Here is a 24,956-nt window from a genome sequence, read left to right on the forward strand (position 1 = left end):
TCTGCAGCCGACACCTCAGGGGGGGGGGGGTTTCAAACAAATATATATTAAGAGCTACAAAAATGTTCAGCAAACAAGTTCATAATAATAAAATCATCGAGATAATCGAATTCGAATGAAAAGTGCAATATATCCAGCCAAATAGAAAAAGATCACAATTGAGCAGAGTCCAATAACATCCAATTGATAGTTGTCTTTGTTGAATGAGAACTGTTTCAGAATCAATTCTCGATACTGAAAAAGGATTAAAGTGGCATGTGTCACAAAAATAGAACTTACGAAAGGATCCCATTTCGGATTGTCCACTTGAGACCACTGATTCACGACGAGTCCTTCGAATCCATATCTGAAAATTCATTTGTCGTGAGTACGAAGCCGTTCAAAAGCGCATACGCCTAGAAACGGGCAAAATTTCTAACCTACACCAACTAGTCCATTGCATCCACCGAATGTAAACTGGAAAGTTATTCGTATTTCCATATAATCCACTCAACAGTGCAAAAAGGCCTGATGCTGGAACGGCAAAAGCAATTGCCAGCTGAAAAAAAACATGTGTTTTGAAAAATCTGATGTTAAAAATTTACCGAAGTAGTCTCGAATAGACAAGCCAAGAAGAGGCCACACGAAGTGGCAGACTGCTCGACGAGCACAGAAATTAGAATACTTTTAGCCACTTGTTGCCAAGTACTATTCAATCCAATCATCCAATATGATATTACAATCATTAGAGCTCCGTCGATTGTAAATAATGGGAGATATGACAGAAATCTGAAAGTTGAATCAGATTTATCAACTGTGAGATGCTCTTCTTGACAACGCAAAAAACCATTATTTGGGCAGAGCCTAATATTGATTTTTTTAATACTTCGTCTTTAGTTTCGTACAGTCACAAAATGCCTACTATAAGCTCTACCTACTACCAACGTGAATCTTGCTCTATTTTTTTTAACTGAAAAATTGATCCAAACACGGGAATTTGCGTCAAATTGCAGAAATGGGCGGTAGGCAGAAAATAGGCACATAGGCATGCAGTGCTAACCATGGAAGCATTGTTTTTCATATGCTCGGATGTTTTACTACCTATCAGTGCACTCAAAATATTTAGTTTTCAAATAAACGTATAGAAAAACTTCCCATATCGTGTCATGTTTCCGTACTTTTCCACTTTTCTAAACTAACCTCGAAATATAATAACTAATTACATAAAACAATCCATCATGATATTCTCTCGCAATTAATGGAAGTTCATGTTCCATAAATGTCATAATTCCAAACATCGTGGAGAAAGTGAGCTCCGCAATTAGAAAATAAAGAGCACTATTTGTGTTCCGTACTCCTCGAGGATCAAGTGGTTGTTGCCAATAAAGAGATCCGATGAATAAGCCCATCACCACTTTTTGAATTAGTTTCATTCGCATTTGAGCTGGAGAACGGATCACATCGAGGCAAGCTCTGAAAAATAATGTTAGAAGCAAATCAAATTTTTATTGCACCATTGGTTTGCAAAGAAAAGCGTGCATCATCATTTACTATATATAAAGCGCTTATTCTGTGTGTCCATAGTTTGTAGTCTATGTAGTCTTTGTAGTCTGTGAAGTTTTGACTTCTGGAGGGATAGTGAGTTGGGGTTAGTGTAGGGATATAGTCGGGGTACTGTAGTGGTACAATAGTGGTACGGTAGGAATACTGTAGGGTTACGGTAGTTTCATAAAAATTAATTTTCAGCTCTAGAAGTCGGGGGCCGCGCCGAAGGTGCGGACCACAGCTGGTTTTTTATAAAGTGCAATCGTGGTAGGATTTCCAAACAAAATTTTGGCAACTTATAGTATCTCGGGTCATTTTATAGATATCAGAAAATGTTGAACTACAAAACTATAGAAAAATACATGATAAATATTTTGTCAATTGGCAAAATTTCGAAAAATCAAAAACAACTGAGCTATGGGATGTCAAAGTTCAGCAACAGTTTGTGGTTCAAACATGGTGCATTTCGTAGTTTACCATAAAGAAGCGTGCTTTAACTATTATTTTTCCAGATAACCAACCTCTTTAACAATGCTCCAGTTTCGGCAAAAAATCCTGGATTCTCTATATATGGAGGTAGCTCTGTAGTCGCAATCACACGTATTTCCACTATAGATTTCTGATGAATTATCGATTTTTCATAAAATTCAATAATTTTTCCAATTGTTTCTCGACTCTTTGTCTCGTTGTTTGGTATCACTGACAATTTGGATTGTATCCATTCAGGTGGATTGAATAATTTCGGAATTGGATGGCCACAGTCAGCGAAAAACTGGAAAAAAGGTTTATTCGAAAATTTGTAAATTCAAATTATAGTTGGGTATCCGAACAATTCGATTTTCGATTCAAAATTATAGGCAGATGAGGGTCTCCACACGACTGAAACATTTCGGTATGCGCCTTTGAAGAGTACTGTACTTTTTCGCAGATTCCACATTCACTAATATTTTTCTGAATCCTCAGTTTCGGTCGTGCCAAGACCTTTTGGCGTGCGCCTTTAAATAATTTCTTAAATTTCAAAATTACCTTCACGGACTCATGAGGTGTTCCCATAAAAGCGGTTTTTCCCATCGACAAGAAAATAATTTTGTCAAATTGAAAAAAGAGCTCGGCAGTAGGTTGATGGATCAGTGTTCGACCGGAATTCGCGAGATTCTTCAAAATTTGTACAACACTTGCAGCCATAAATGAATCAAGTCCAGACGTTGGCTCATCAGCAAAAAGTAGTGATGGATTGGATAATAGTTCACAGGCAAATGTCAAACGACGGGCTTCACCACCGGAAATTCCTTTTACGAGTCCAGGTGTTCCAATTTTCAAATCTCGACAATTTTGGAGTCTCAGCATTTCAATAATCTCATCCACTCGTTCTCTACGTGTATGTTTATTGGCTTTCATCCGAAGTCTTGCCTGAAATTTTTGGGAGTTTGCGCGTAAAGTTTGATGTATCGAGTAGGCGCTGACGCTTGATCTTCAGAAATCGGGAGTTCTGGAGATCAAACACTGTCTTCTGATTATTACAGTTTTAGGTCTTGAAACGGTCAAAGTATTCTCAAATCAAAACTCCAGAAAAGAATGCGCGCCTCTAAAAGGTTACTGTACTTTTCATTCCGTATAGTATTTTTACTTGAAACTACGGTATTCTTTAAAGGCGCACGTTATTTTAGGTGACATTAATTCAAAAAATGTTATTCGTGCCAAGACCAAATACTGTATTTTCGTGCGAAAAAAAATGCTGACCTGGATCATTAAATATTCATCAACAGTCAATGTTGGAATGAAAATCTCCTGTTGTTGTGCAAAACCAGAAATCAATGAAATCTCCTTCCCGATCTTTGTTCCATTCACTTTCACGGTTCCATTCTTCTCCAATCCCTTCATATTCCTGCACATTAGCACATTCATTAGAGTGGTTTTTCCTGCTCCGCTGAACAAAATTGCTTCATAACTATAACTTCATAACTATAACATAACTAAAGTTTTACCTTGCACCCATTAATGCCACCATTTCTCCTGGCTTTGCTATTCCCGAGACTCTATTTAACAGTTGCTTCTGCTTTTTGGAAAATAGCTTTTTCCGAGTTTTTACCCTGAAATATGAAAATATTAAATTCAAACACCCGCGTATTTCTCAGAACTACGGTGTGCAAGCGGTGTTTGCGTACCGCTGCGGAATGCATCACAGCCTACGCGCAAATCATCATCATTTTTATCATTTCTTTCTCGAATTTTCTTTGTTTTTTGATCTTTGTGTTGAAGATTTGTTTATATTTTACAAAAATTATGACTTAAAAATTAGTAAATTGCTCTGGGCGTGTTATGTGATGTTACTATTCGTCAATTTTCCAACTTACTCGATGTTTTCCCACGTGACTGTGATGGGCGTCACCACTTCCGTCAGCTGAAAAATGTATTTTACTTCGTTGCAGCAATTATGTGTATTTTATATGATTTAAACACATTTCTTCAAAGATATATTTGTTGATTTCAATTTACAAATGCATTTCAGACCGAAAAAATACTAAGAATCTCCTCTTGAGCTAAACTCCACGTTTTCAGCTTTACACAACATAATTTTACCTTTTGGCTGCTTGTATCGATTGATTCGTACCCGGCATTCCATCTTTTTCTTTCCGCTAGTAAATCGAATGGCATTTTTGTAGGCATTTGACAAATAAACTATTTGAATTGATTCAATTTTTAATTAAAAATTATAGAAATGAGTAGATTGTTGATTTTCCAATCTAAATTTTATCATCACGGATACGTAAATTTTGAAAATAGAAAAAATAGTCTTACAACGCTTTTATTACGATTTTTATTTGTTGTAAAATGCATAATACAAACTTTGAAAAGCTTGTATTTATATTTAATGATTCTAATATGATTTCGCTTGATTTAGCTCAATTTTTTGTTTCCCTGTCGTATTTCGCAATCTTATCTCTCATCACATTGAACAGACAAGTGATTTTTGAACTATTTCGTCACTACTCGGACAATATAAATGCTCTTCGAGACTAGTGGAGGCTACAGAGTTCCTGATTTCTGTCATTTTTAACTAAAAAGTTAATTTAGAATGTTTCAATTTATTCGAATATTTTATCTTCTGGCTTTTTTCGTTCACAGTTTTAATTATTTGAAATCTTCATTGAAATTCTATCAATTTCAGAAAATGGTTCGTCGGCGCACTGCTTCCCCATCTCCATCGGCCCCAGTTCGATCGGCTCCACGTCCAGCCGCCCAGTCATCCTTCGCCGCTCCACCACCAAGACCAGGTAAAATTTAAGCCATTATTTTTTTTCAAAAACTCTTAAAATAATATTTCAGCCGCCGCTGCTCCAGCTTATCATCCACCAGCAGCTCCAACTCCAATGGGAGCCCCAATGGGTGCTCCATCTCAGGGACCAGGATTGATGAAGCAAATGGCTGCAACCGCCGGAGGAGTCGCCATTGGATCCGCTGTTGTGAGTAGTTTTATTTAAATATATATATATTCCCCGGATTTCGAAGCTAACCTATTTCCAAGACCATAATTTGGGAAACACTTAATTAAAATATCGAATTCTAAAATTCCAGGGTCACGCCGTCGGAGGAATGTTCACCGGAGGCGGTAGCTCTCATGCCGAGCAAGCTCCAGCTGCTGCTGCTGCTCCAGCCGGTGCTCCACAAGCTTCTGGCTACTCGCAGCCATGCGAATTCGAGTGGAGACAATTTGTGGACTGCGCACAAAACCAATCTGATGTTTCTCTGTGCAACGGATTCAATGATATTTTCAAGCAATGCAAGGCCAGATATGCCTAATCACAGTTCCCCCGTATAGATATTGAATTAAGTGAAAACGTTTAGCATTTGGTGGAAATTGATTATTTCTCTCTGAAAACTCAAATTCTACTTTATGGTTATCGCTTTCAATTTGACTTTTTTCCTTTTTTTTGTCGTATTTAGCTCCCTGAATTCCAAATGTTCCGTAGTTTTGTTCTTTTTCAATTTTCCCCAGTTTTCTGTTCGCAAATAAATTGACTCGTTGTTTTCTTGTTTTCCTCGCAGTCTTTCGCACTGATTTTTGAGGTATTTGCCATGTTGTTTTTATATTTTCTGGTTCATTCGCGATTTTTAAAAAGCAAAAAAACACATCAATGAGCGCGCGGGTCGGCCTCCAAACACTCACTATAAATACTGCAGAAATCGCTTCATTTTATTATTCCTCCGCTCGCTTTTTCTCTTTTCTACTGCAAGATTTTTATCGATGTTTCGTTGCTATGCATTTTTAAACTCCCCGAGATTCAATTTTTAATCTTTCGAGAAAAAATAGAGTTTTCAATAATATACGATAATTTCTTATTAATTTAGAGAAATATTAATTTTTTAAAAAATTTAAATCGATATATTTTGAAAAACTATAGTTTTTTCGCCATATGGTATATTTTCCGTTAATTTAATCTATCTTTTCAGTAACTCACAATATTCTCCTCCATATTTATTTTATTGAATATTCCAAAATTTAGAACCCATATACTTTTAATATTTTTAGACAATTTTTAAAAATATAAATATACGGGTACGGTAGCTTCGAAGCTTTGGTCGTTTCGAGACCCATTATTGTATTTGTACTTGAATTTCCTACAGTAATCTTAAGTGAGCGCGGCGAGACCCATTCATTTGAGTGAACATCCCTTGAAGTTAATCGAAAAATAATTGTATTATTATTCTCCAGAAATGACAGCTCGCGCTCTTCACTACGTCTTCAAAGTGGCGAATCGTGCCAAGACCATCGACTTTTTCACAAATGTTCTGAATATGAAAGTGAGTATTCACATAATTTTTATTTAAGCTGTAAATTAACTCTCAGGTTCTTCGCCACGAGGAATTCGAAAAAGGATGCGAAGCAACTTGCAATGGACCATATAACGGACGATGGAGCAAGACAATGATTGGATATGGCTCAGAGGATGAGCATTTTGTTCTAGAGATCACATATAATTATCCAATTCATAAGTATGAGTTGGGTAATGATTATAGAGTAAGAAAGCTTGAGTCTTGATATTATTAATACAATTTTATTTCAGGCAATCGTCATCGATTCTGATCAACTCTTCGAAAAAGTCGAAAAAATCAATCATCGTAAATCTGGATGTGGAAGACTAGCTGTGAAGGATCCAGATGGCCACGAATTCAAGATCGGAAAGGCTGATCAATCGCCAAAAGTGTTGAGAGTTCAAGTGAATGTTGGAGACTTAGAGAAATCCAAGAAATATTGGAATGAAACTCTCGGAATGCCGATTGTTGAGGAAAAGTCGAGCAGAATTCGAATGAGCTATGGTGATGGACAGTGTGAGCTGGAGATTGTGAAGTCTCAGGATAAAATTGATCGAAAAACTGGATTCGGAAGAATTGCATTCAGTTATCCTGAAGATAAGGTAATTGTTGATATTTTCTATTAAAAATCTAAATATTTAATTTTCCAGCTCGAATCTCTCCAAGACAAGATCAAATCAGCCAATGGAACTATTATAAACGAGCTCACAACTCTCGAAACTCCAGGAAAAGCCGATGTTCAAGTTGTGATTCTTGCCGATCCAGATGAGCATGAAATCTGTTTTGTTGGTGATGAAGGATTCAGAGCTCTCAGCAAAATTGACGATAAAGCCGAGTCTGAGCTCAAGGAGCAAATCAAAAAGGATGACAGCGAGAAGTGGATCTAAATTTTGTCATTATATTTTTATTTCCAATGTATTTTCCTTATATAAATTCGAACATTCCTAGAAATTATTGTAGTCAATTTTTCAGAAGTTTCAGGGAAGATCTTTTCATTCACTTGACCACCAGAGAAAGCAATAAAAATAGGGATTTTTGAACAATCTGGAAATTGAAATTTTCTTTGTGTTTCAAAGCATGTTAAACCTTGCTTTTTCTGAATAAGAATGCTCTTCTTGGCTTCTACATGTTTTTTATCACAGCTGTTTTATTACGGGAATACAAAATTCAGAGAATGCGTATTGCGCAACATATAAGACGCGCAAAATATCTCGTAGCGAAAATTACAGTAATTCTTCAAATGACTACAGTTGCGCTTGTGTCGATTTTTGAAATTAATTTATTTTCGATTAGTGACAGCGATATTCCTTTTTTTTTGCTTAATTATAATATTCTATCCATAAATCAATGATTAAAAAACATAAAAATCGAGCCCGTAAACCAACCGACACAAGCGCTACAGTAGTCACTTAAAGAATTACTGTAGTTTTCGCTACGAGATATTTTGCGCGTTCGCAATACAAATTCTCAGAACTTTGTGTTGTTAATATTTATACTTACAGTCTATCGTAAAAAATCTGAAACTTTCGTCATACAAAATTTCCGATTTTTTTAGAAGCATCTTCAGAAGTACGCAGGTTTCCAAAATATACTTAAATCAAGATTAAACTCATTAAATTTCGCTCAAAATATATTTTATTCACTCAATATTCAAACATTCCAATGGAAAACAAAAAAAACAATAACATTTAAAAACGCTTCAGATAAATTCCAAAAGCATCTCGAATTGAATCAAAGAAACGTTGATCAATGTTCCGAAGGTTTCTCCTCTGAAAAATATAAAAATTAATTTCACAAAAATTCAAATTTATTTGCTCACCAATCTATCCACCACAATTACGTCAAAGCTCTCGGCTGTCCATTCTTGAAATCCTAGTTGATGCATGAGAATGCAGAACTGAAATTTATTGATCATGCAACAGGCTGATACCCTAGCATCTAGCTCACTTTAATCAGAAACTGTGGAGGTGCAGGTGGTGTCCCGTGTTTCTTGTGAAACAAGTTGATGTACTGAAACGCCTCGCCAAGGACAACCTGGAAATAAAAAGAAAAACTTTCAAAAATTAAAAATATATAATAATTTAATTTAAATTTACCTCAAACTGTCTTTGTGACTCTTCTTTTTTGACGAAAAAATCCGGACCATTTCCCATTTCGAAGCGACTACTGAAAAAAACATTTTTAAAATTTTCACTCTAGAAATTAATATTCAAAAAGTGGGTTCTTCTGAAAATAAAGTTTAAAAAACATACTAAAATTCAATAATTGATTTCAAAGAAGGATAATCCGAGATAGTCTTGATGGCCGGATAGTTTTCCTTTATACGGAGAGTCTAGAAATTCAATTCTTAATTTCAGCTTCTCATAAACTGAAAATTCAATACCACAACGTTACCAAGCTGTTGCAGATAAATCGGGCCCATTCTTTGACAAGTCGCCTGTTTGTACAAAAAGTAGATTGTCTGAAAATTCAAAATTTAAAACATAATAGTTTTTTTGGAATTTTTTAAATTGTACATCATTTTATATTAATTTTTTCCAAGGTTTTCTAAATATTAAACAAACATTTAAGAAAATTCTAATTTTCAATACCTCCGGGGGATTTTACAAATAGTTTATGTATTCGAGAGTTTGGAAAATTGGTAAAGTATTATAGAAAACTTACACTACTGTAGAACACGGGCGGTGGCGGTACCACTTTATTTTTGAGGAATTGGAAATCAATATGTTGCACGACTTCCTCTTTTAAGAGCTGAAAAATTTTGTAACTACATACATATATGTATTCCCTATTTTGCTTCCCAGAAATATGGCAGTTTTCAAGTTACCTGATTTTTCTAAATTTTATATGCAACGTTTTTCGGTGCTTTTTTGTCATATTTTGAATTTTTCATCGTTTTGCGATATGTTTTGTTTTTATGAGCTTATATGAACCTATCAGAGGTTTCCCTACAATCAGATGAAAACGTTGTTAGAACGTAGTACGTAGGCAAGTAGGTAGGCACTTAGACAAACAGGCAGGCTCCGGACAAAAATATTAAACTTCTGCGATAAATACAAAGACTGATATTTCATTTTCATCGCAAAAACCTAACCACAAAAACCACAGCTTTCAAAAAACAATTTGGAAAAACCGGGCCTATACCTGCCTGCCTAAGTGCTGACCTATGTGCCTACATGAAGCCTACCTAATTCCCCTACCTGCCTATAGTTCTAGAAAAAAATTTAACTGATTCTAGACGAGCCTTTCTCAAAAAATCGCCAAAAGTAACAGAGTGCTAATAAATGCAAAAAAAACATGTTTTTGGAGAAAAAGCTCTACTAGATTTTTTAAAAATTATTGAAAAAAATCGGAAAAACCGCGCCGCGTGTTTGCAAGCTACGCCCCGCCTCCGCTATCGGCAAGAAAATATCATACCATCATATCACTGATCAAATAAACATCTTCTCCATACGGAATCAACATTCTTTGAATATCAATTGACATTCTTCTAATATACTCTTGCCTCTGCTCAACAGATTGTCTGATTGCAACCATCAATTGTGGAGATGGAGCAATGACACGATTCTGAGTATTTTCTTGTTCAATTATCAAATTGTTCACTTCACGAGTTATCTGCCGGTCTTTTTCTTTTTGATTGTTACGGGTGTCTAAAATGCAAACGATTTCGTCGTCGGACATGGTGCAACGGACCTGAAAGTCTCTGGAAATTAATTAATGGAAGTATGAAAGTCACGCAAAGGAAAGTAAGAGTATTTCAGTAAATAAAAATAATATTAATCGTCAAGAAAAACATAAAAATTGGGTTAATGTGAAAGATTATTCTAAAAATTGGGTTCTGTGTAAAGAAGGTAGTTTGATATAAGCAATCTTGAAGGAGGTGTCACTTTTTTCCGCATTTTTTGTTTTTAAAAGAGCTTTAGTCTGATGAAAATGTTTTATTTTGTTTATTAATTAAAAAATACATTAAGATTTTTTTTTATTGAAATTTTTTTTGTTGAAATTCGAAAATTCCGAAAATTTCAGATTTCGAATTCCCCAACTTTTTATTTTGGCAATTTTCCTCCATTTATTGAATATAATTTTTTGAATCGACTTTTTTTCCTTACAAACCTTTAACTACAGTCCCTCTAACACTACAGTAAACCAGTAATTTTAAGGGTTATTCAGGTAGGTGAAATCAAGAAAAACTGAAAACTTTTGGAAAGCACCAAATTAAAAACAAAAAACTTCAAAGAAATGAAAAGACAAATAAGGATTGGCGAGAAAAAAAGAATGTGAAAACGACACGAGGTGCTTTGATGGTGGTATACACATGTGTTTCACACGAATTATGTCCCATTCTATTGATTTAATAATAAATTGAACAAAAGGCGGATTGAAAAGTCATGGGAAGATTGGAAAAAGTATAATAGAATGGGAGATTACGGTAGATTTTGAATTTTTAAAATTCATTCGATTTTGAAATTGGAAATTTGCGTTTTATGTGTTCTACGAGGTGTTCAATAGTTTGTTTAAAATGTCTATACTCAATTGTGGGCAAAATTACAAATTCCATATATTGACTTGCAAAATGTTTTGGCAGTTTTTGGTATTTTTGAGGTAGGTCATTTGAATCAAACTGCAAAAGTACACAATTTTCGGACCAATTTGTCAAAAAAGGTATCAAATTTCCGATATAATAAACATTTATACTTTTTGTAAACAATATTTTTGAAAGTTGAAAAGTTAAGATCGGCTTCTGCCGGAGAAATCGAGAGTGACCTTCGCATTCTTTTTTTGTCCGAACGCTTTTTTGTTTCTAACGTGACTAGAAATTTTGAAATAAAAACCAGACAAGTACAGTAACCACAGTCTTGAGAAGAGAAGCACCCCCAGCACTACTTTGAACAAGCTTCAGATATTTCGTCGTTGAAAAATATAGGCTAAATTGGTGACCGAGGTTTTTGTGTTTCTAGGACATTTTATTTAAAATCCTAAAACTATTAAAATGTTTTCCGAAATAAATCTAACAACTGAATCTTAAAAACAAAAAATGAAAGAATCTGAAAGGAAAACATCCTATTATATATGTGTAATGGGGTACATTTGGGACACATTTCTATGAGTCATAGTGCAAAATTGAAATCGTTTCGTGTGAATATGAAAATTAAAAAAAATTCCCCATGGGATGCAGATACGTGATAAAATAATGTGAATTGAATTTTAGATCAAAACGAAATTGGAAGGTATGAGGTAGGCACGCAAGCATACGTGGTAGCCTACCATGAAAGTGAAGGTACCCAGCAGTGCTGTGCGGCTCTCGGCTCTCGGCGCGAGCCTTCTTTTTTCGGCGCGCGCCGATTTTTTTAGTCGGCTTTTTAGGTTTTTGTTTGGGGGTGTTCAGTGTACCAGCATTATTCTAACAAAATATCGAAAGTCAATGAGTCATGAAAACTTAAACAAAATGTTGTTTTTATCTATCAATGTTCCATTAATGAACAAGGAATTTGTCAAAACTGATGCAGCTGGAACTGAATCCGACGTTATAAACTTGACGGAGAAACCAACAATCGATTAATGGACAATTTTTATTATTGGTTACATTTGTTTAAGTTATTTATTTTCTGTTGAGAAACATTGGTGCTATTGTTCAAAAATTATGAGTTAATGTTAATTTGATAGAGTCTGCGAAAACCGATACCGAAAAACAAAACAGTCCTCGGCTCTCGGCGTCAGCCGAGAGCTGAAAAAAATTTAGACTCGGCTCTCGGCGCGAGCCGAGAGGCGACTTTTTTCAAGAGCCGCACAGCACTGGTACCCAGATACGACACTCACGTCTAAGACTTGAGGCTTAGGCTGTGCGGTAGACTTTTGTCATTGTCCATAATACGCTCAGTCGCTTTAGATTTTGACATATTTTCAACTTTAGAGTAATGCCTGTATATCAATTTTCTTACGGTTAGAAACTCAAAAATTCATTGAATGAAAATATTGAAATTCTAAACTGAAATAGAACAATAATATGTGTATGTTTATTGGGTGAAAAGGGAAGGAAGAGTAGGTAGAAACCATAGAAACGTCGTGAGCATTATCTCTAAATGCACACACCCATGTTAATCTCGATGCTCATTCAGGCATAATTAGTGAAATTCGAGAAAGTATTTGAGAGACATAGAAAAGAATAGTGGCTGAGGAGGATATTAAATTTTAGGAAATTGAACCGGGGCTCCTAGCCAATGTAACACTGTTTTGGATATGCGTCTTCAAGGTTACTGTAGTCTGTTTTGTTTGGATCAGGAAATTTGGAACATTTTATAAAAACATGTATTTCTCATTGTTGTGTCGACATTTACAATCGATAATTTGAATGGAAATATCCAAAAATATGTTTACTTTTAATTGAAAATTCCGAAAATTTACTCAAAAACCGTTTCAAATATCGATCTGTCCATCGGCACATTGCGAGTTTGGAGCTGTTTTTGAGCAACTTCTCAAAACTTTAAATTAGAAAAAAAAGGTATTTTTGGAAAGTACGAATATTTCTCTATAATTCTGTTTAAATTTCCAAAAAAAAACAAAAAATTAAAACATCATTATCCGTAGAACCGCACAACCAGAAAAAATATGTAAATACACATTATTTTACGCGCAATTTTAACTAACTCAGATAAGAAAAGAAAACGAAAAATTTACGAATTCAAACACTATACACAAAAAATGGGGCGTCTCGGGAGCTATCGAATAAAATTGAAAATGCCAAATGAACATTTAAAATAAATTTGAAGGACACCATTATTACAGTCGTTATGAGCTCATTCCATCTCTTGCCGCAGAGGGCGGGCGGCAAGTGGAAAATCTTTTTTTTTGCTTTTTAGTCGTTTAATAGACTTTATTGAATTGGATTTTGTTGTGAAAATAGTTGGATTAAAGATTATAAAATGAGCTTTCAGAAATTGCAAAAAAAGTTGAATGATTTATTGAAAAACTGTTTTTTAAAAAAAACTATAAAATATTAAATTTTTATGATTCCGTAGAAAAAATTCTGCGATGCAATAAAAACATTATGTGATATTATAATATTATACGTTTTTTGTTGCAAAATGCGAAGGGTCTCGCCACGAAAGTAACAATTTCCTTCTGTGCATTTTGTCGTAAGATACAGTGTATTACACACTTTCAAGATAATATCATTTAAGTTCAAAAATTTTTTAAATTAAGGATTTCAAAATCATCACATTGTTTACCCAATTATATGTGTGTGCCACCTGCCCGAGTTTTTAGTTTTTCCTGGTCTGGCCTATGTTCTTCTTCTGTCATTATTTAGGACCACGTGGCCTTAAACATTATTTGAAACAAAATTTTTAGAGTTTTGTGGAATGAATTTTCGAAAAAAATGCATGACATGTTTTTGGCCGAATTTTCAATCTCCAGCGGCCACGTCGTCGATAATCGTGGAAGAATAATCAAATGTGTTGCCTAGAATTTCCATAATTTTCGCATAAATAAATGAGAGCCGGTTGGCTTTTAATTTTCAATTTTTGTGATTCATCTGATTATGAACTGTTATCAATATAAAATAGTGTGTCAAGTGAAATATGAAGTTTTGGTGAGTCAAACTGTAAGAAAATTGGTGGCCGAGTTTTCTTACGTTGGCGGTCATAAAAAAAGGGTTTTTCATGGGTCTCCGCACGATATTGAAAGCGTTACGTTTATTGTGAATCTCTATAGATCGTGGCGAGACCCTTCAAGAAACTCTCGTGCTCCTTTAATCGTTGAATTTTCAGGCAATAGTAAATACATTCCAATTACTGAAAATTCAAAGTGTTCACAGTGGTTTGCCAATTCCCGTGGTTTCGGATGATCAGCTGAAGGTTCTGAAAAATCTGAAAATGTTTTGATTTTTTGTTTTTTATTTTCCAGAAACTTCAACAACTCCAAGATTTGCTAATTTTCAATAATATTCATGCGGAAAACTTTGATCTGGGTGATTTCACGGTGAGTAATTGTATTTTTTGAAAACTTGATTTCTCAGAAATTTCCAGACGGAATGCCTCATAAATGCTGAAATACAACTGGAACTATATCTTAATTCTTGTATTGCTGTGGGATACTTCTATCAGTGTCAATAAAAATGAATTTAAAAAAAATTATTCAAAATTTCTTTCAAAGCGGTGGGTTGGAATGGCAACTGCAAATGTACCTTCGAATACAGAATCTGGAAAGTCGGTGTTTTTGTTTGAGTGAATGATAAGCTTGAATAAAGGGATTTGATCAAAAAAGTGTTTTTTTTTTCAATTCAATTCAACAATAACAACAAAATGAAAAAAGGGGATAAAATCAACGAAAAAACAAAAAATGGATTCATACAACCAACGAAACTTTCTTCCCATCTACAGTAACCGCCGCACATTTCTGAAGTTTTTCGTCGAAAATCGAATCCACGTCATCACTTGCTGCTCCGGCTGCGGAGAGCTCTTCAATAATGGCTTTTTTCAACTTCTTAATCTTCATTTCTCCTCCATTTTCCTTCAACTTCCGCTTGATAACCTTCTTCCATTTGAATGTAGATTCTGGAGCATCTGTGACTTCTGCTGCTGTCGTTGCAACAGTTGTTTCCTTCTTTGCTGCTGCGGCGGCTTCTTTTTGAGCCTGGAAAATGGTGTTTCATGAGAAATGTGGCTCTCCCGGTGAAATTGTGTGAGTTCATTGTACTTTTGAACAGGTTTTTTTTTTGGCTAAAATACTCTATTTTGGACCAATTTTTAGCTTTTCTTCCATTTCTTGATTTTTAATTTTTTTTTTTTGAATTATTCGTAAATAAATTTTTAAAGTCGTTTTTTGTTGGAAATTCCAATTTCTCAAAACATTTTTTTTTACTAAAATTGTTTTTTTCGGAAAATATTTAATTTTGTTCGATACTTTGTGGTCCTTTCCAGATTTTTTAAAATAAAAAATATTCTTTACAAAAAAAACAATTTTTCAAAAAAATCCATTTGAATGTTTTCTTCAGAATTATCGAATTTTCTACAATAAAAACAACGATTTAAATTTTAAATACCAAAAAATTGGTGAAAATGGTCAAAACAGTTTCTAAAAGATCATCGTATCCTCCACGGGGAGTACACGAGCTCCGTAGATCGACACAAATTAGGAAATTTGAGCGTAAAATCTACCTTTTCCATTTTCTGCGTCTCCTCCTGCTTTCGAATCGCTTCCTCTCTCATTTTATCAGCTTCTGCGGCAATTGCTTGCCAAGCTCTCAGAGCAAGATTCTTATCACGGAGCCGACACGAGTTGGTCAGGAAATTGATGAATTTCGCCTCTTTTCTTGGAATATTCGCAAATCCAGCAACACTTTTCAGCAGTTCTTTCACTTGTGAATCGGTGACAAATTCGATGGCACGATTCACTTGATCAACCCACGCATTTTGTTTCGCTTCTCCTTTATTCTCTTTTTCAACGTAGTTTTTTCCTCCGTATTTCTGATTTTCAGTGATGCATTTTACATGATCTTTGTATGTTTCACGGCTGAAAAAAAAATTAATTAATTTTTAAAATTTAGTGCCAGACAATGGCATAGATTTTTCAATTAAAAAACGAAAAATGGAAAAAATTAATAAAAATTAGTTTTTCGTTGTTTTTCTTCGATTTTCTCCAAAAAAATTACGAAAAATCTATTTAAAAAATTCCGATTTTCTAGGAAAAATATCTAGAAACCTACAATTTTTTTTCTGAAAAAAATCAAAAAAAAAAAAAAATTTTAAAGGTTTTTTCTGAAAATCATCAAGATTAATCTGAAATTTAATTTTTAATTATTTTTCTGAAATATGTTTTAACGCCAGAAGCTTACGTGTAGACAAGTTGACAATCAATACAGCTGAAAGTAGTATTACGGCATTGGAAGAGATGACGTTCGACCTGAAAAAAACTTTGCATGGATGTGTCGATTTACGCAGATCGTGTATTTACTCCATGAGGATAAGTGTGCATTTTTTGACAAAATGCATTTATTTTTGACTATTTTCGCTAATGTATTTGACATTTATATAGTCAATTATTCACTTATTCGTAGTGTCTCAGCTGAATTAAAAACTTTTTTTTTTGAAATTATTGAACAAAATTATGGGTTTTCCGATTTATTTTTTTGAAAAAAATATTCAAGAATTATTGGAATTCGCTTGCAATTTTTCTTTGATTTTTCAAGTTTTTGGAAAACTCGAAAAAATAATAATTTTTCTGTTTCCTTTATTTACAATTTCAAAATTTGGAAATTTTTTCGGAAAAAAAAGAAAACTTCAGAACATTTTTTTAACGATTTTTCGAAAAATTGGGAAATCTAAATTTATAGATTTTTTTTTGAAAAGGAAATTTTTTAAACTAATTACTTATTTTTTAATTAAACTTTTTGCTAATTTTTTCAAAAAAAAAAACGAATTTACCTGATTTTTCTTGCAAGCTTCACCGCAGTTGTTGCACGAGAAGAAAACCATCTGGAAATTCAAAAATCTAAAATTAAAATCTATACAAAAGAATTCAGATATTCAAAAGTGGTTTTGAAAACCAACATTTTGCTCAAAAAATCCAGAAAAAAGTGGGAAACTAATCGTTTTATACGAGAAAAAACCAGGAAATGTGGATAGAATCGACGAGGAAAAGTAACACAGATTGAGAGAAAAGAAAGGATTAATAAAATATTATATTAGGGAAATTTTTTTTGTTTTTATAATACAAAAAATGGAATATTTTCTGGATCGGATGCGGAAAAAAACTAATAATTATACAAATTGTTAGAAAATACAGGTGAAAAGAATATGAGGAATGTCGGATTTTTTTAGTAAAAAAAGCAGAAAAAATGGGATTTTTAGACGAATAGAAGCCAGAAAAGCATAAAAAATCCAATATATTTGAAAATATTCGACAAATATTCCTCTTCTTGAGCCATTCTTGATCCCGGTGCAGCTGATTCTCCGTGTCCACGGGGTCCTGAAAATTTTCGGTTTTTTTTCAGAGAAAAATCGAAAATTTTTGCTTTTCTGGTTAAAATTATAGAGTTAGAGTTTTCCAAATGTTTATACATTTTTTGTTTGTTTTTATTTTCTGAAATTTTTCTAACAAAGTTTTTTTTTCTAATGTTATCAAATCTGGCAAAATTTCAGAATTTTTCAGAAATTCTAGTTTTTTTAATTATTAAATTTTTTATTTTTTACAGTTTCCTCGTATTTTTTTAGTAAATTTTTTCAGAATTTTAGAATTTTCCTATTTAAAAAATGTAAAAATCAAAAAAACAAATTTAAATAAGTTCTTTTTTTTTAATTCTTTAATAGAAAAAAAACTTTTTTCTTGGATTTTTCTGATTTTTCTTCAAAAATAATCGAAAAATCTGGAATTTTCCCTAAAACTCTAATTACCATGTGTATGTCCATGAGTATGTGCATGTGTACCATCATTTCCGTCATTTCCTCCACCATTTCCACCACCAGCTGCTGCTGCTCCTTGATTACCATTTCCAAAGAATGAAGCAACAAATGACAATGGGAAGATGCCTTGAATGAAAGGTAGCATGAACATCAACGGGAACAGACCATTCACCGTACCAATTCCAAATGAAAAATGCACATTTGGTCCGCCGCCGCCCATCATTCCGCCATCGCCACCCCAATTGAAACCGGCAAATGATTGCTGAAAGAGGGTTTTCGAGATTTTGTTAGTTTTTGGGTGTGTGTGTGTTATGCGCTTTTTGGGATTATTTTGGTATTTATTTAGATTTTTTAATAAATTATAAATTGGTTATTTTTTCTTAAAGAAAAATTGTGCAAAAAGCAAACATTTTGTCAGCTTTCTAAAAAGTTCGAAAATTTTTTTTTTTTTTTTGAAAAATTTATGTTTAAAAACACTTGGCTTTTTATCGTGTTTTTGGCTTAAAAATTTCCTTTAGCAATTGTTTTCTTTTTTCTCTTTTTATTATTTATTTAAAAAAGAAATTATGTGTTTGAAAGAGACATTAATTTCCGATAAAACTATATTTGCCGAACATTTAAGAAAAATTCGGTTAAAATTATAGAAAACACTTTCCAATAAAACCGGTCTTTTTGTTATAATCATGTGAAATTTTTCTTCTTTTTTTCATTTAAAAAAAAGTAAAATTTGATGATGATGATGAGAAAATTGAAAAAAATAGCATAATGTCTTTTTTTAAGTAGTTCAGAAGTGTTAATCAGTGCATGAGTAGTGCATACCGGTGGTGGTTCACTTCGTTGTCCTTTTGGACGTGGTGGAACTTTTTTACGTGGATCCGATGAATCGCCACCTCTTCCATAGATCGGTACAACTTTATTCCCATCAATTGCACTTTTACACACTGGACAAACTTGATTATTTGGACGAGTATCAAGCCATTGACTCAGACATGGCCAACAAAAAAGATGTCCACATAGGGAAACGACTGCATCTTTTGCTGCGTCCAAACAAATATTACATTCAAATCTGCAAAATTACGATTATTAAATTTTGGAAATTCTGGAAACTTGTATTTTTAGAAACGGTGAAAATACGAAAAATTTGAAAAGAGTCAGTTTTTAAAATTCTTCGATTTTTTTGTCAATTTTTCGGGAAAATTATTAGTTTTGATAACTTTTTTTTGAAGACATACTGCTTGTAAATTCAAAACTTAGGCCATTTTCGTTTTTCCTACTTTTTTTGAAATTTTTGAAAATAACTGTAATATTTTCTGTCGGATTTTTTTTCTCGTATTTCGGTTTCTTGTTGATTTTCCGGAAAACTCCTTTTTTAAAAATAATTTTCGGTTATCTTTGAATCTGTTCTCATTAAAATCAAAACATTTCTGGTTAATTCGTAGTTTTTCGGATGTTTTAAAGTGTCGTAAAAGTATTTAGATAAACTGCCGTTTTTTGAAAATTTACAGCAAAAATAGAGAAATTATTCGGAAAAATAATTAAAAAAAAAAAACAGAAAATATGTAATTTTAGATTTCTCAAAAAAAATTAATCAATAAAAATTCGTTTTTTTAATTTCCGGTCATTTGTTATGTCTAACGATTAAAACATCGATTTTTTTCTAAATTTACCTCGCAGATTCATCTTTATTACTGGAGCTCGTGGGCTCCTCGGATGGAGCTTTCGTCTCCGACGCCATTGGCTCCGAACTCTGAAATTCCTTATTTAATTCTCTCTGAAATCACGTATTAAAATATATAAAAATGGTAGAGATAACCATAGAAGTTTTTAAAAAATGAACATTGGAAATTGAAATTGGATATTTCATTAGGTCTGGAATTGGAAAATTGGGAGATTGGAATTTTAACCAGCAATTGAAAAAAACAAACAAAGAAAAAATAAATAAAAATTAAATTTTACAATGGAGGTACAACAATTCCTTGCTCCTTTCTCTCGAAATATCTTTGCCTCGCTGCCTCAATATCTTCTTCTGTATTCCGCTGCTTCAGAATTTCTTTGAGTCCGTCTAATCTTGCTTCTTTATCGATTTTCTTCGGCTTCAGCTTATCTTTAAGCGAGATTTTCGGCGCTTTTTCAGATTTTTCAGATTTCCCTTCAGGCGATCTTCTACTCCCTGATTCTCTCGATTCTATGGACTTCCTTGAAGTTGGTGACGGGCTTGAAGTCCTTCTCCGAGCTCGTGGAGCTCTTGCACCTTCATCATCTGAAGATGGAGGTGTTGGAGTGTAGTTTCGCTGACGGATTCTCTCTGCGTGAGTCGTTGCTTTTTTTTTTGATACCGTATTCAGGCCAGGTTTAAGATCTCCTTCGAAATTTTTTTGTGGAGGTTTTGGTGCTTTTTCCTCGTCAGAATCATCGGAATAAATTGATTTTTTAAGCTTTTCGGCTGGTTTCTTATCCGATTTTTCCGGTTTCGGATCAATTTCTTCATCAGAATCTTCCCGTTTTCTCACATTTTTCTGCTCTTTCTTCCTCTGTTTAATAGCTGTAGGATCTCTTGCCAAATCGTTTAAAAGCGTCCTTCCCATACCAATTTCCCATAATTTCTGTTTCTGAACACTTGTCATATCATTAAAAGCAGCTTCTTCAGCTTCTTGTTCCCGATGTTTCTTCACTTCTTCCTGTTGCTTACGGTATGCTCCAGTTACAAAAACTTCTTTATCATCAAATTCATCGCCTTCTTTCTCTCGTTCTCTGAGTTGTTGGCGTTCTTCACGAGAAAATTGTTCGAGTTGGCGACGAGCATGGGCTTTAATGATGTTCTCCGCGTATTTCGATTCACGATTTTTGTCCGCTTTTCGAGCTTCTTCTTTCTGCAAAAACAAAGCTGTTAGTTGAATTTTTCAGCCTAAAAATACTGAAACTTCTGAAACAAACCATTTTTGGTTAAAGATGTGTTTTTTTTTCTTTTTTAACGAAAAATTTTCGATTCTCTAAAAACCCGAAAAATCGAAAATGTTCGTTTATTCTTGTCCATTTTTTAGATTTAAAAAAATATCAAAATTGTTAGTGGAAACTTATTATATAAATTGTTTTATTTGTTGAAAATTTTTTTTTCATATTTTCTTATCGAAAATTCTTTGTTAATGGTTTTAAAATCTACACTTTTTCGTTTTATTTTTAGTATTTTTTTTTTCGATTTTCAACTTTTCGAGCCCTCACTTTTTCATTCTTAATCGCCTGAATTTCATCGTAATTCCCGTCATAATCGAAAATCGTCGGATCCTCGGCTTCTGCCTTTTGATGTTCTCGTTCTGCTGCTTTTTGCACACGAATAACTGAAGCTGATGCCATATTGGTAGCTGTGGCTGGCTGAAAAGTAAGAAATTTATAATTCAGAAATTTATAAAAGCTTTTCTAAATCGAAAAATAGTCAAAAACTAAAAATGTTTAAAATTGCTAGTAGGAAAAAATTATTTTTGATAATTTTCGGTCATTTCTTTGTTGTTTGAAAACTTTTTCTCCTACACTAAATTTTTCAAACTTCTCTGAATTTTACCACATTATCATCATCATCATCGTCTCCAAAAACACTGGAAACTCGAATTGGAGCAGCTTTCGGTTCATCTTTTTTCCGAATATTTAATCCTACATGCCGTTTTGATGCCATCTAAAAACTTTTTTATTTTATTTTTCCAATTAAAAGAATCCAAAGGATACAGTTTCAGATATAAAACACCGCTGTGAACGGGAATTGGAAATAAAAATTAAACAGGAAGAATAAATAAAGTCGTAATTTTTTTTTCAAAGAAATCAGAAAAATCACCCGGTGCCCGGCAAAAAAGAAGTAACGAGAAAAAATGAAAAAACGAGAATAAAAATGCAATTGGAATGACAATTTTTGTGTGTATTTGTGACTATTTGATAACTTTGGGATGCAGTTAGAAATTATTAAATAAAAATAAATAAGTAAAAATTAAAATAAAAAGATTCCTATTCCAATCCCATCCATGTGGTGAGTCCTTGAACAGCTGTTACAATCAATGGCTGCCAGCAGACGAGATAACGGATCCAGTCAAGCAATTTTCCATAGAATAAATGAGGTTTCTCCCATCTGAAATTGAAAATTTTTAAAGAATTTATAATTAAATTTGATTTTTTCAAAAAACTAACGGATTTTTAAACATTCTCTGTAAATCGACACGTTCTTTGCAATACGGGCATGTTTGAAGTTTTCCAACAACTACCCATCCTCTGATACAGAATTCGTGAAAAACGTGGCCACATGAGAGTCTGAAATTATTGATTTTAAGTTTAACAAGAGCTTTCTAGCCTCATGTGTCGATTTACTTTGTTAAATGCAAAAGGGTGCGCGCCTTTAAAGAGTACTGTAAATTTTAAATTTCTGGTGCACCGGATTTTCGTCAATTTTTCAACAAAAAAATGTTAATCAAATTTTATTTATTGAGGCACCACGGATTCAAGATCTGGTGGAATTCCGGATCTACGTTTTCCGGACCTGGCACCGTGCCAACGCAAAAAAAAATTTCTCGGAGGTCTTGATTTTATTTTTCTGTGTAACTTTTATTCGTATATTTGAATTTTTAATTATCAAATAAAAAATTTCACGAAAAACTGTGGAAAAATCGATGAAAATTCGTTCAAAAGCTTCATAATATCAGTTTTTAAAAATTTGGTGCTTTCTGGTGATTCTCGAAGAAAACTGGAAAACTACTTATTAATTCTTTTTTTTAATTAAAAAAAGTGAAAATTCCAAAAATCTGCTGAACTTCTCCACTCACTTATACAATTTTTCATCTTCATCTTCAACCATTTTCGTTGTAACCACAGCATCTGCATCATGAACATGTTCCGAATCATCAAGACGTCCTCCACAAACAGCACAGACACCGTCTTCTAGATGCTTTTTAGGAAGTCCTTCAGGAGTGTAATACTGAAAAATTGGAATTATATTGATTATTTTTCGGCAGCAGGTGAAAAATGTATTTTACCCCGATTCTCGACGCCATTCTCGCCGTGCAAATGTGAGCAAAATCCCGGCCGAGCACTCCGTAATACACACCATAGAACATGAAAAGGATGCCTGGAAGCTTGAAAATTAGATTTTTTCAAAATTTTTCCAAAATTTCTCACCGGCATCCATTAGTGTTGGCTGTGAAACTCCGAATAAAACATGAAATCCTAATAAAGCTCCCATCATGATCAAATATCCAACAACTCCGAGTACATAACTCAGTTTATGCAAAAATAGAAACCATTTGTAGACGAATCTTAAATTATTTCGTTTAATTCGTCTTTTTTATTCTTAAAAACCTTGGTGTTCCTCCACTGATATGTTGAGCCGAGGCTTTCAACCAAATAAAAGCTGAAAAAATGCAGAAAACAAGCCACGTGGCCAGGAATCGATACCAGGATCGGTTGAAACAAACATAAACTGGAATTGTGAGCATTCCTATTAATGTACACATCTGTAAATGTTTGAATATTAAATAAATGTTTAAAATTAATAAAATTAAATACCTGATAAGATTTAAAATGCTTCCTCTTCCAGGTGACCAGAAAAATCTGTCCAACGATGACAGAAATCATGAAAATAACCATCATTTCCATGTGCATCGCTTCGTGTCCTTTATGCTTTTCGTGCATTTTTCGGTGCTCCTCTGCCCATTGTTCTTCTTCTGTTAGCTCGTGTGGAGGGGGCTGAAAATAAAAATTTATAATAGAAATCATTTTACTTTTAATTAAACTATTTTAAAATCAATAAATACTTACCATTCCTTCCTGAACTTCATTCTGCAGCCTAATTGCCCCATGTTGGCCCATTCTATGGCCTGAAAAAATAGAAATTATTTTGGAAAACGTTATTGATTTTTCGAGAAGGTAAAGCGGACTCCCGCGTGGAAAGTGACCAATTTTAAAAATTGAACGAAAAAAACACTTTAAATTCAATAATTGATAAAAATAGTTGAGTTGGTTAACTTTGCGACAAGGAAATGTCGGAGAAAGATTTGCGGTGAAAATCGAAATAAAATAGGAGAATGTCATCTGCGCGCGGCATATCTGCAAATCTTGTGTGCCAGGGTTGCAAAGAACGCTCCGCCCACAAACATTCGAATGCAAATTTTGGCGTTTTGCTTCTTTTTTCTCTTTTTTCTGTATAACCAAACAAATATATTTTATATTATCCCTTTTTAGAGCAAATTTATCTTTTTTTTTCAGAAAAATGAGCAACGGTCAACTCGTGTCTCAGGTGACAGTTGGTCACGATAAACCATTAGATCGTGAGAAAGTATGTCCGATGCTTCTTCGCGTCTTCGTTGCTAATAATCGTCATAATCCGATGAGCGAGTACAATAGTAGAAATGGAGGATCTGTTCCACCCAGCGAACTTCAAATGCATACTTGGTACGCGGTAGAAATAGAAAAATTAGTACTATTTGGCCGAAATTATAGAACTTTTGTCTAATATTTTCAATAATACATTCAAACTTGTAAGTTTGGTTAACCTGAAGTATTTTTTTTATTTTCAGGATGGACTGTTCTCTGCGTGAATTGACCAGTCTAATCAAAGAAGTGAATCCGGACGCTAGAAGAAAGGGCACCACATTCGATTTCGCTATTGTGCAGGCAGACCGCGGCTCGCCAAGATACATTCTACGCGATGTGGGAAACACGACGAATGGAGAGCGTGGCATTGATGACAACAAAACTGTATGTGATTTTTGACACCACGGAACCATTAGAATTTTATTTGAATTCGGAAATAATATCTCCAATATTAAATTCGTTTTGATTGAACTTTGTTTTTCAGCTACAACAATGCAAATTCGAAGTCGGTGATTTCGTCGACGTCGCGATTTCCTTGCCAAGTCAAGGACGTCGTTTCAATAACCGGGAGCAGGGAGACCGTTTCGATCATCGTCAACGCCAACGTAGTCCGATTCGCTAGACGCCTAACTGTGTGTTAAAATTCAATGATACTCTTCTGTATTTATTAATGTGTCGATTCTTTTTTTTATAACGTGCAATGTAATATTCTGCGTAAATCATGTTTTCCTTTACAATTGTTCAACATACTTAACAATTTACAACAAAGTTTACTTTCACATTTACTGGTCAAAATTGCAAGCTATTTAATTTTAAAAAAGTTTTGTTTTGTGATTATGCAAAAATCGGAAAAATGATCGCGATCAAACTGCT

General features: G+C 33.7%; 10 protein-coding genes across 16 annotated transcripts; 4 read left to right on the plus strand and 6 right to left on the minus strand.

The window, feature by feature from the left end:
* Nucleotides 1–64: 64 nt before the first annotated feature.
* On the minus strand, nucleotides 65–4,238 carry wht-3 (the record flags this gene model as incomplete). 4 transcript variants are annotated; one of them, NM_065424.3, is made up of 11 exons in its annotated part: nucleotides 65–234; nucleotides 280–346; nucleotides 420–538; nucleotides 585–768; nucleotides 1,180–1,452; nucleotides 2,046–2,296; nucleotides 2,551–2,934; nucleotides 3,265–3,451; nucleotides 3,510–3,614; nucleotides 3,879–3,925; nucleotides 4,105–4,238. In NM_065424.3, 11 exons carry the CDS (start codon nucleotides 4,189–4,191, stop codon nucleotides 94–96), a joined length of 1,845 nt encoding a protein of 614 aa, NP_497825.2. The 4 variants fall into 4 exon arrangements, with proteins under 4 accessions (NP_497825.2, NP_001309589.1, NP_001309591.1 ...); NM_001322779.3 differs by having other exon boundaries at nucleotides 94–234; nucleotides 3,265–3,409; nucleotides 4,105–4,191; NM_001322780.3 differs by lacking the exons at nucleotides 3,879–3,925; nucleotides 4,105–4,238 and having other exon boundaries at nucleotides 94–234; nucleotides 3,265–3,409; nucleotides 3,510–3,532.
* A 455-nt stretch (nucleotides 4,239–4,693) lies between these two features.
* har-1 (Hemiasterlin resistant protein 1) lies at nucleotides 4,694–5,555 on the plus strand. The gene is made up of 3 exons (NM_065425.4): nucleotides 4,694–4,799; nucleotides 4,852–4,988; nucleotides 5,101–5,555. Exons 1-3 carry the CDS (start codon nucleotides 4,697–4,699, stop codon nucleotides 5,323–5,325), a joined length of 465 nt encoding a protein of 154 aa, NP_497826.1. The 5' UTR covers nucleotides 4,694–4,696; the 3' UTR covers nucleotides 5,326–5,555.
* A 683-nt stretch (nucleotides 5,556–6,238) lies between these two features.
* Nucleotides 6,239–7,290, plus strand: glod-4 (Glyoxalase 1). Its single transcript, NM_065426.6, has 4 exons — nucleotides 6,239–6,327; nucleotides 6,374–6,544; nucleotides 6,591–6,941; nucleotides 6,990–7,290. The coding sequence occupies exons 1-4, from the start codon at nucleotides 6,241–6,243 to the stop codon at nucleotides 7,224–7,226; spliced, it is 846 nt and encodes a 281-aa protein (NP_497827.1). The 5' UTR covers nucleotides 6,239–6,240; the 3' UTR covers nucleotides 7,227–7,290.
* A 666-nt stretch (nucleotides 7,291–7,956) lies between these two features.
* Nucleotides 7,957–10,038, minus strand: C16C10.9 (uncharacterized protein). Its single transcript, NM_065427.3, has 8 exons — nucleotides 9,757–10,038; nucleotides 9,004–9,090; nucleotides 8,723–8,800; nucleotides 8,592–8,671; nucleotides 8,436–8,505; nucleotides 8,287–8,373; nucleotides 8,159–8,236; nucleotides 7,957–8,108 (listed from the first exon to the last, which is right to left on the minus strand). Exons 1-8 carry the CDS (start codon nucleotides 10,018–10,020, stop codon nucleotides 8,028–8,030), a joined length of 825 nt encoding a protein of 274 aa, NP_497828.1. The 5' UTR covers nucleotides 10,021–10,038; the 3' UTR covers nucleotides 7,957–8,027.
* A 3,838-nt stretch (nucleotides 10,039–13,876) lies between these two features.
* Nucleotides 13,877–14,597, plus strand: C01G12.16 (RAP domain-containing protein; the record flags this gene model as incomplete). Its single annotated transcript, NM_001267959.2, has 4 exons — nucleotides 13,877–13,927; nucleotides 14,106–14,192; nucleotides 14,242–14,316; nucleotides 14,364–14,597. 4 exons carry the CDS (start codon nucleotides 13,877–13,879, stop codon nucleotides 14,448–14,450), a joined length of 300 nt encoding a protein of 99 aa, NP_001254888.1. The 3' UTR covers nucleotides 14,451–14,597.
* A 12-nt stretch (nucleotides 14,598–14,609) lies between these two features.
* C16C10.8 (LYAR-type C2HC zinc finger protein) lies at nucleotides 14,610–16,811 on the minus strand (the record flags this gene model as incomplete). The annotated part of the gene is made up of 4 exons (NM_065428.8): nucleotides 14,610–14,970; nucleotides 15,495–15,849; nucleotides 16,172–16,239; nucleotides 16,761–16,811. The coding sequence occupies 4 exons, from the start codon at nucleotides 16,809–16,811 to the stop codon at nucleotides 14,683–14,685; spliced, it is 762 nt and encodes a 253-aa protein (NP_497829.1). The 3' UTR covers nucleotides 14,610–14,682.
* A 102-nt stretch (nucleotides 16,812–16,913) lies between these two features.
* On the minus strand, nucleotides 16,914–19,485 carry rnf-5 (the record flags this gene model as incomplete). 4 transcript variants are annotated; one of them, NM_001322782.4, is made up of 5 exons in its annotated part: nucleotides 16,914–17,304; nucleotides 17,730–17,864; nucleotides 17,916–18,000; nucleotides 18,558–18,804; nucleotides 19,406–19,485. In NM_001322782.4, the coding sequence occupies 5 exons, from the start codon at nucleotides 19,471–19,473 to the stop codon at nucleotides 17,183–17,185; spliced, it is 657 nt and encodes a 218-aa protein (NP_001309592.1). The 4 variants fall into 4 exon arrangements, with proteins under 4 accessions (NP_001309592.1, NP_497830.1, NP_001309594.1 ...); NM_065429.4 differs by having other exon boundaries at nucleotides 16,915–17,304; nucleotides 17,730–18,000; NM_001322783.3 differs by lacking the exons at nucleotides 18,558–18,804; nucleotides 19,406–19,485 and having other exon boundaries at nucleotides 17,183–17,304; nucleotides 17,916–17,961.
* A 102-nt stretch (nucleotides 19,486–19,587) lies between these two features.
* On the minus strand, nucleotides 19,588–21,405 carry ccdc-55 (Nuclear speckle splicing regulatory protein 1 homolog; the record flags this gene model as incomplete). The annotated part of the gene is made up of 3 exons (NM_065430.6): nucleotides 19,588–20,608; nucleotides 20,958–21,107; nucleotides 21,295–21,405. 3 exons carry the CDS (start codon nucleotides 21,403–21,405, stop codon nucleotides 19,691–19,693), a joined length of 1,179 nt encoding a protein of 392 aa, NP_497831.1. The 3' UTR covers nucleotides 19,588–19,690.
* An 11-nt stretch (nucleotides 21,406–21,416) lies between these two features.
* On the minus strand, nucleotides 21,417–23,593 carry rnf-121 (E3 ubiquitin ligase rnf-121). The gene is made up of 8 exons (NM_065431.6): nucleotides 23,529–23,593; nucleotides 23,277–23,456; nucleotides 23,070–23,224; nucleotides 22,890–23,026; nucleotides 22,748–22,839; nucleotides 22,538–22,689; nucleotides 21,909–22,028; nucleotides 21,417–21,849 (listed from the first exon to the last, which is right to left on the minus strand). The coding sequence occupies exons 1-8, from the start codon at nucleotides 23,577–23,579 to the stop codon at nucleotides 21,729–21,731; spliced, it is 1,008 nt and encodes a 335-aa protein (NP_497832.2). The 5' UTR covers nucleotides 23,580–23,593; the 3' UTR covers nucleotides 21,417–21,728.
* A 382-nt stretch (nucleotides 23,594–23,975) lies between these two features.
* C16C10.4 (putative histone deacetylase complex subunit SAP18) lies at nucleotides 23,976–24,863 on the plus strand. The gene is made up of 3 exons (NM_065432.5): nucleotides 23,976–24,161; nucleotides 24,287–24,467; nucleotides 24,568–24,863. The coding sequence occupies exons 1-3, from the start codon at nucleotides 23,980–23,982 to the stop codon at nucleotides 24,703–24,705; spliced, it is 501 nt and encodes a 166-aa protein (NP_497833.1). The 5' UTR covers nucleotides 23,976–23,979; the 3' UTR covers nucleotides 24,706–24,863.
* Nucleotides 24,864–24,956: the final 93 nt, after the last annotated feature.

The sequence above is a fragment of the Caenorhabditis elegans genome, chromosome III, assembly GCF_000002985.6.
Source record: "Caenorhabditis elegans chromosome III".
NCBI lineage: Eukaryota > Metazoa > Nematoda > Chromadorea > Rhabditida > Rhabditidae > Caenorhabditis > Caenorhabditis elegans.

Bases quoted from the DNA above. Each gene is read 5' to 3' on its own strand.
- C16C10.4 (NM_065432.5), top strand. From the start codon at position 23,980: ATGAGCAACGGTCAACTCGTGTCTCAGGTGACAGTTGGTCACGATAAA. The intron at 24,162-24,286 runs GTACGCGGTAGA...TTTTATTTTCAG, and splicing joins GAACTTCAAATGCATACTTG to GATGGACTGTTCTCTGCGTG. The intron at 24,468-24,567 runs GTATGTGATTTT...TTTGTTTTTCAG, and splicing joins GCATTGATGACAACAAAACT to CTACAACAATGCAAATTCGA.
- C16C10.9 (NM_065427.3), bottom strand. From the start codon at position 10,020: ATGTCCGACGACGAAATCGTTTGCATTTTAGACACCCGTAACAATCAA. The intron at 8,506-8,591 runs GTATGTTTTTTA...TGTTTTTTTCAG, and splicing joins AAATCAATTATTGAATTTTA to TAGTCGCTTCGAAATGGGAA. The intron at 8,237-8,286 runs GTGAGCTAGATG...AATAAATTTCAG, and splicing joins CTCCACAGTTTCTGATTAAA to TTCTGCATTCTCATGCATCA.
- rnf-121 (NM_065431.6), bottom strand. From the start codon at position 23,579: ATGGGCCAACATGGGGCAATTAGGCTGCAGAATGAAGTTCAGGAAGGA. The intron at 23,225-23,276 runs GTATTTAATTTT...AAACATTTACAG, and splicing joins AGCATTTTAAATCTTATCAG to ATGTGTACATTAATAGGAAT. The intron at 22,690-22,747 runs GTAAAATACATT...CCAATTTTTCAG, and splicing joins GAATGGCGTCGAGAATCGGG to TATTACACTCCTGAAGGACT.
- glod-4 (NM_065426.6), top strand. From the start codon at position 6,241: ATGACAGCTCGCGCTCTTCACTACGTCTTCAAAGTGGCGAATCGTGCC. The intron at 6,328-6,373 runs GTGAGTATTCAC...ATTAACTCTCAG, and splicing joins CAAATGTTCTGAATATGAAA to GTTCTTCGCCACGAGGAATT. The intron at 6,942-6,989 runs GTAATTGTTGAT...TTAATTTTCCAG, and splicing joins TCAGTTATCCTGAAGATAAG to CTCGAATCTCTCCAAGACAA.
- har-1 (NM_065425.4), top strand. From the start codon at position 4,697: ATGGTTCGTCGGCGCACTGCTTCCCCATCTCCATCGGCCCCAGTTCGA. The intron at 4,800-4,851 runs GTAAAATTTAAG...ATAATATTTCAG, and splicing joins CGCTCCACCACCAAGACCAG to CCGCCGCTGCTCCAGCTTAT. The intron at 4,989-5,100 runs GTGAGTAGTTTT...CTAAAATTCCAG, and splicing joins TCGCCATTGGATCCGCTGTT to GGTCACGCCGTCGGAGGAAT.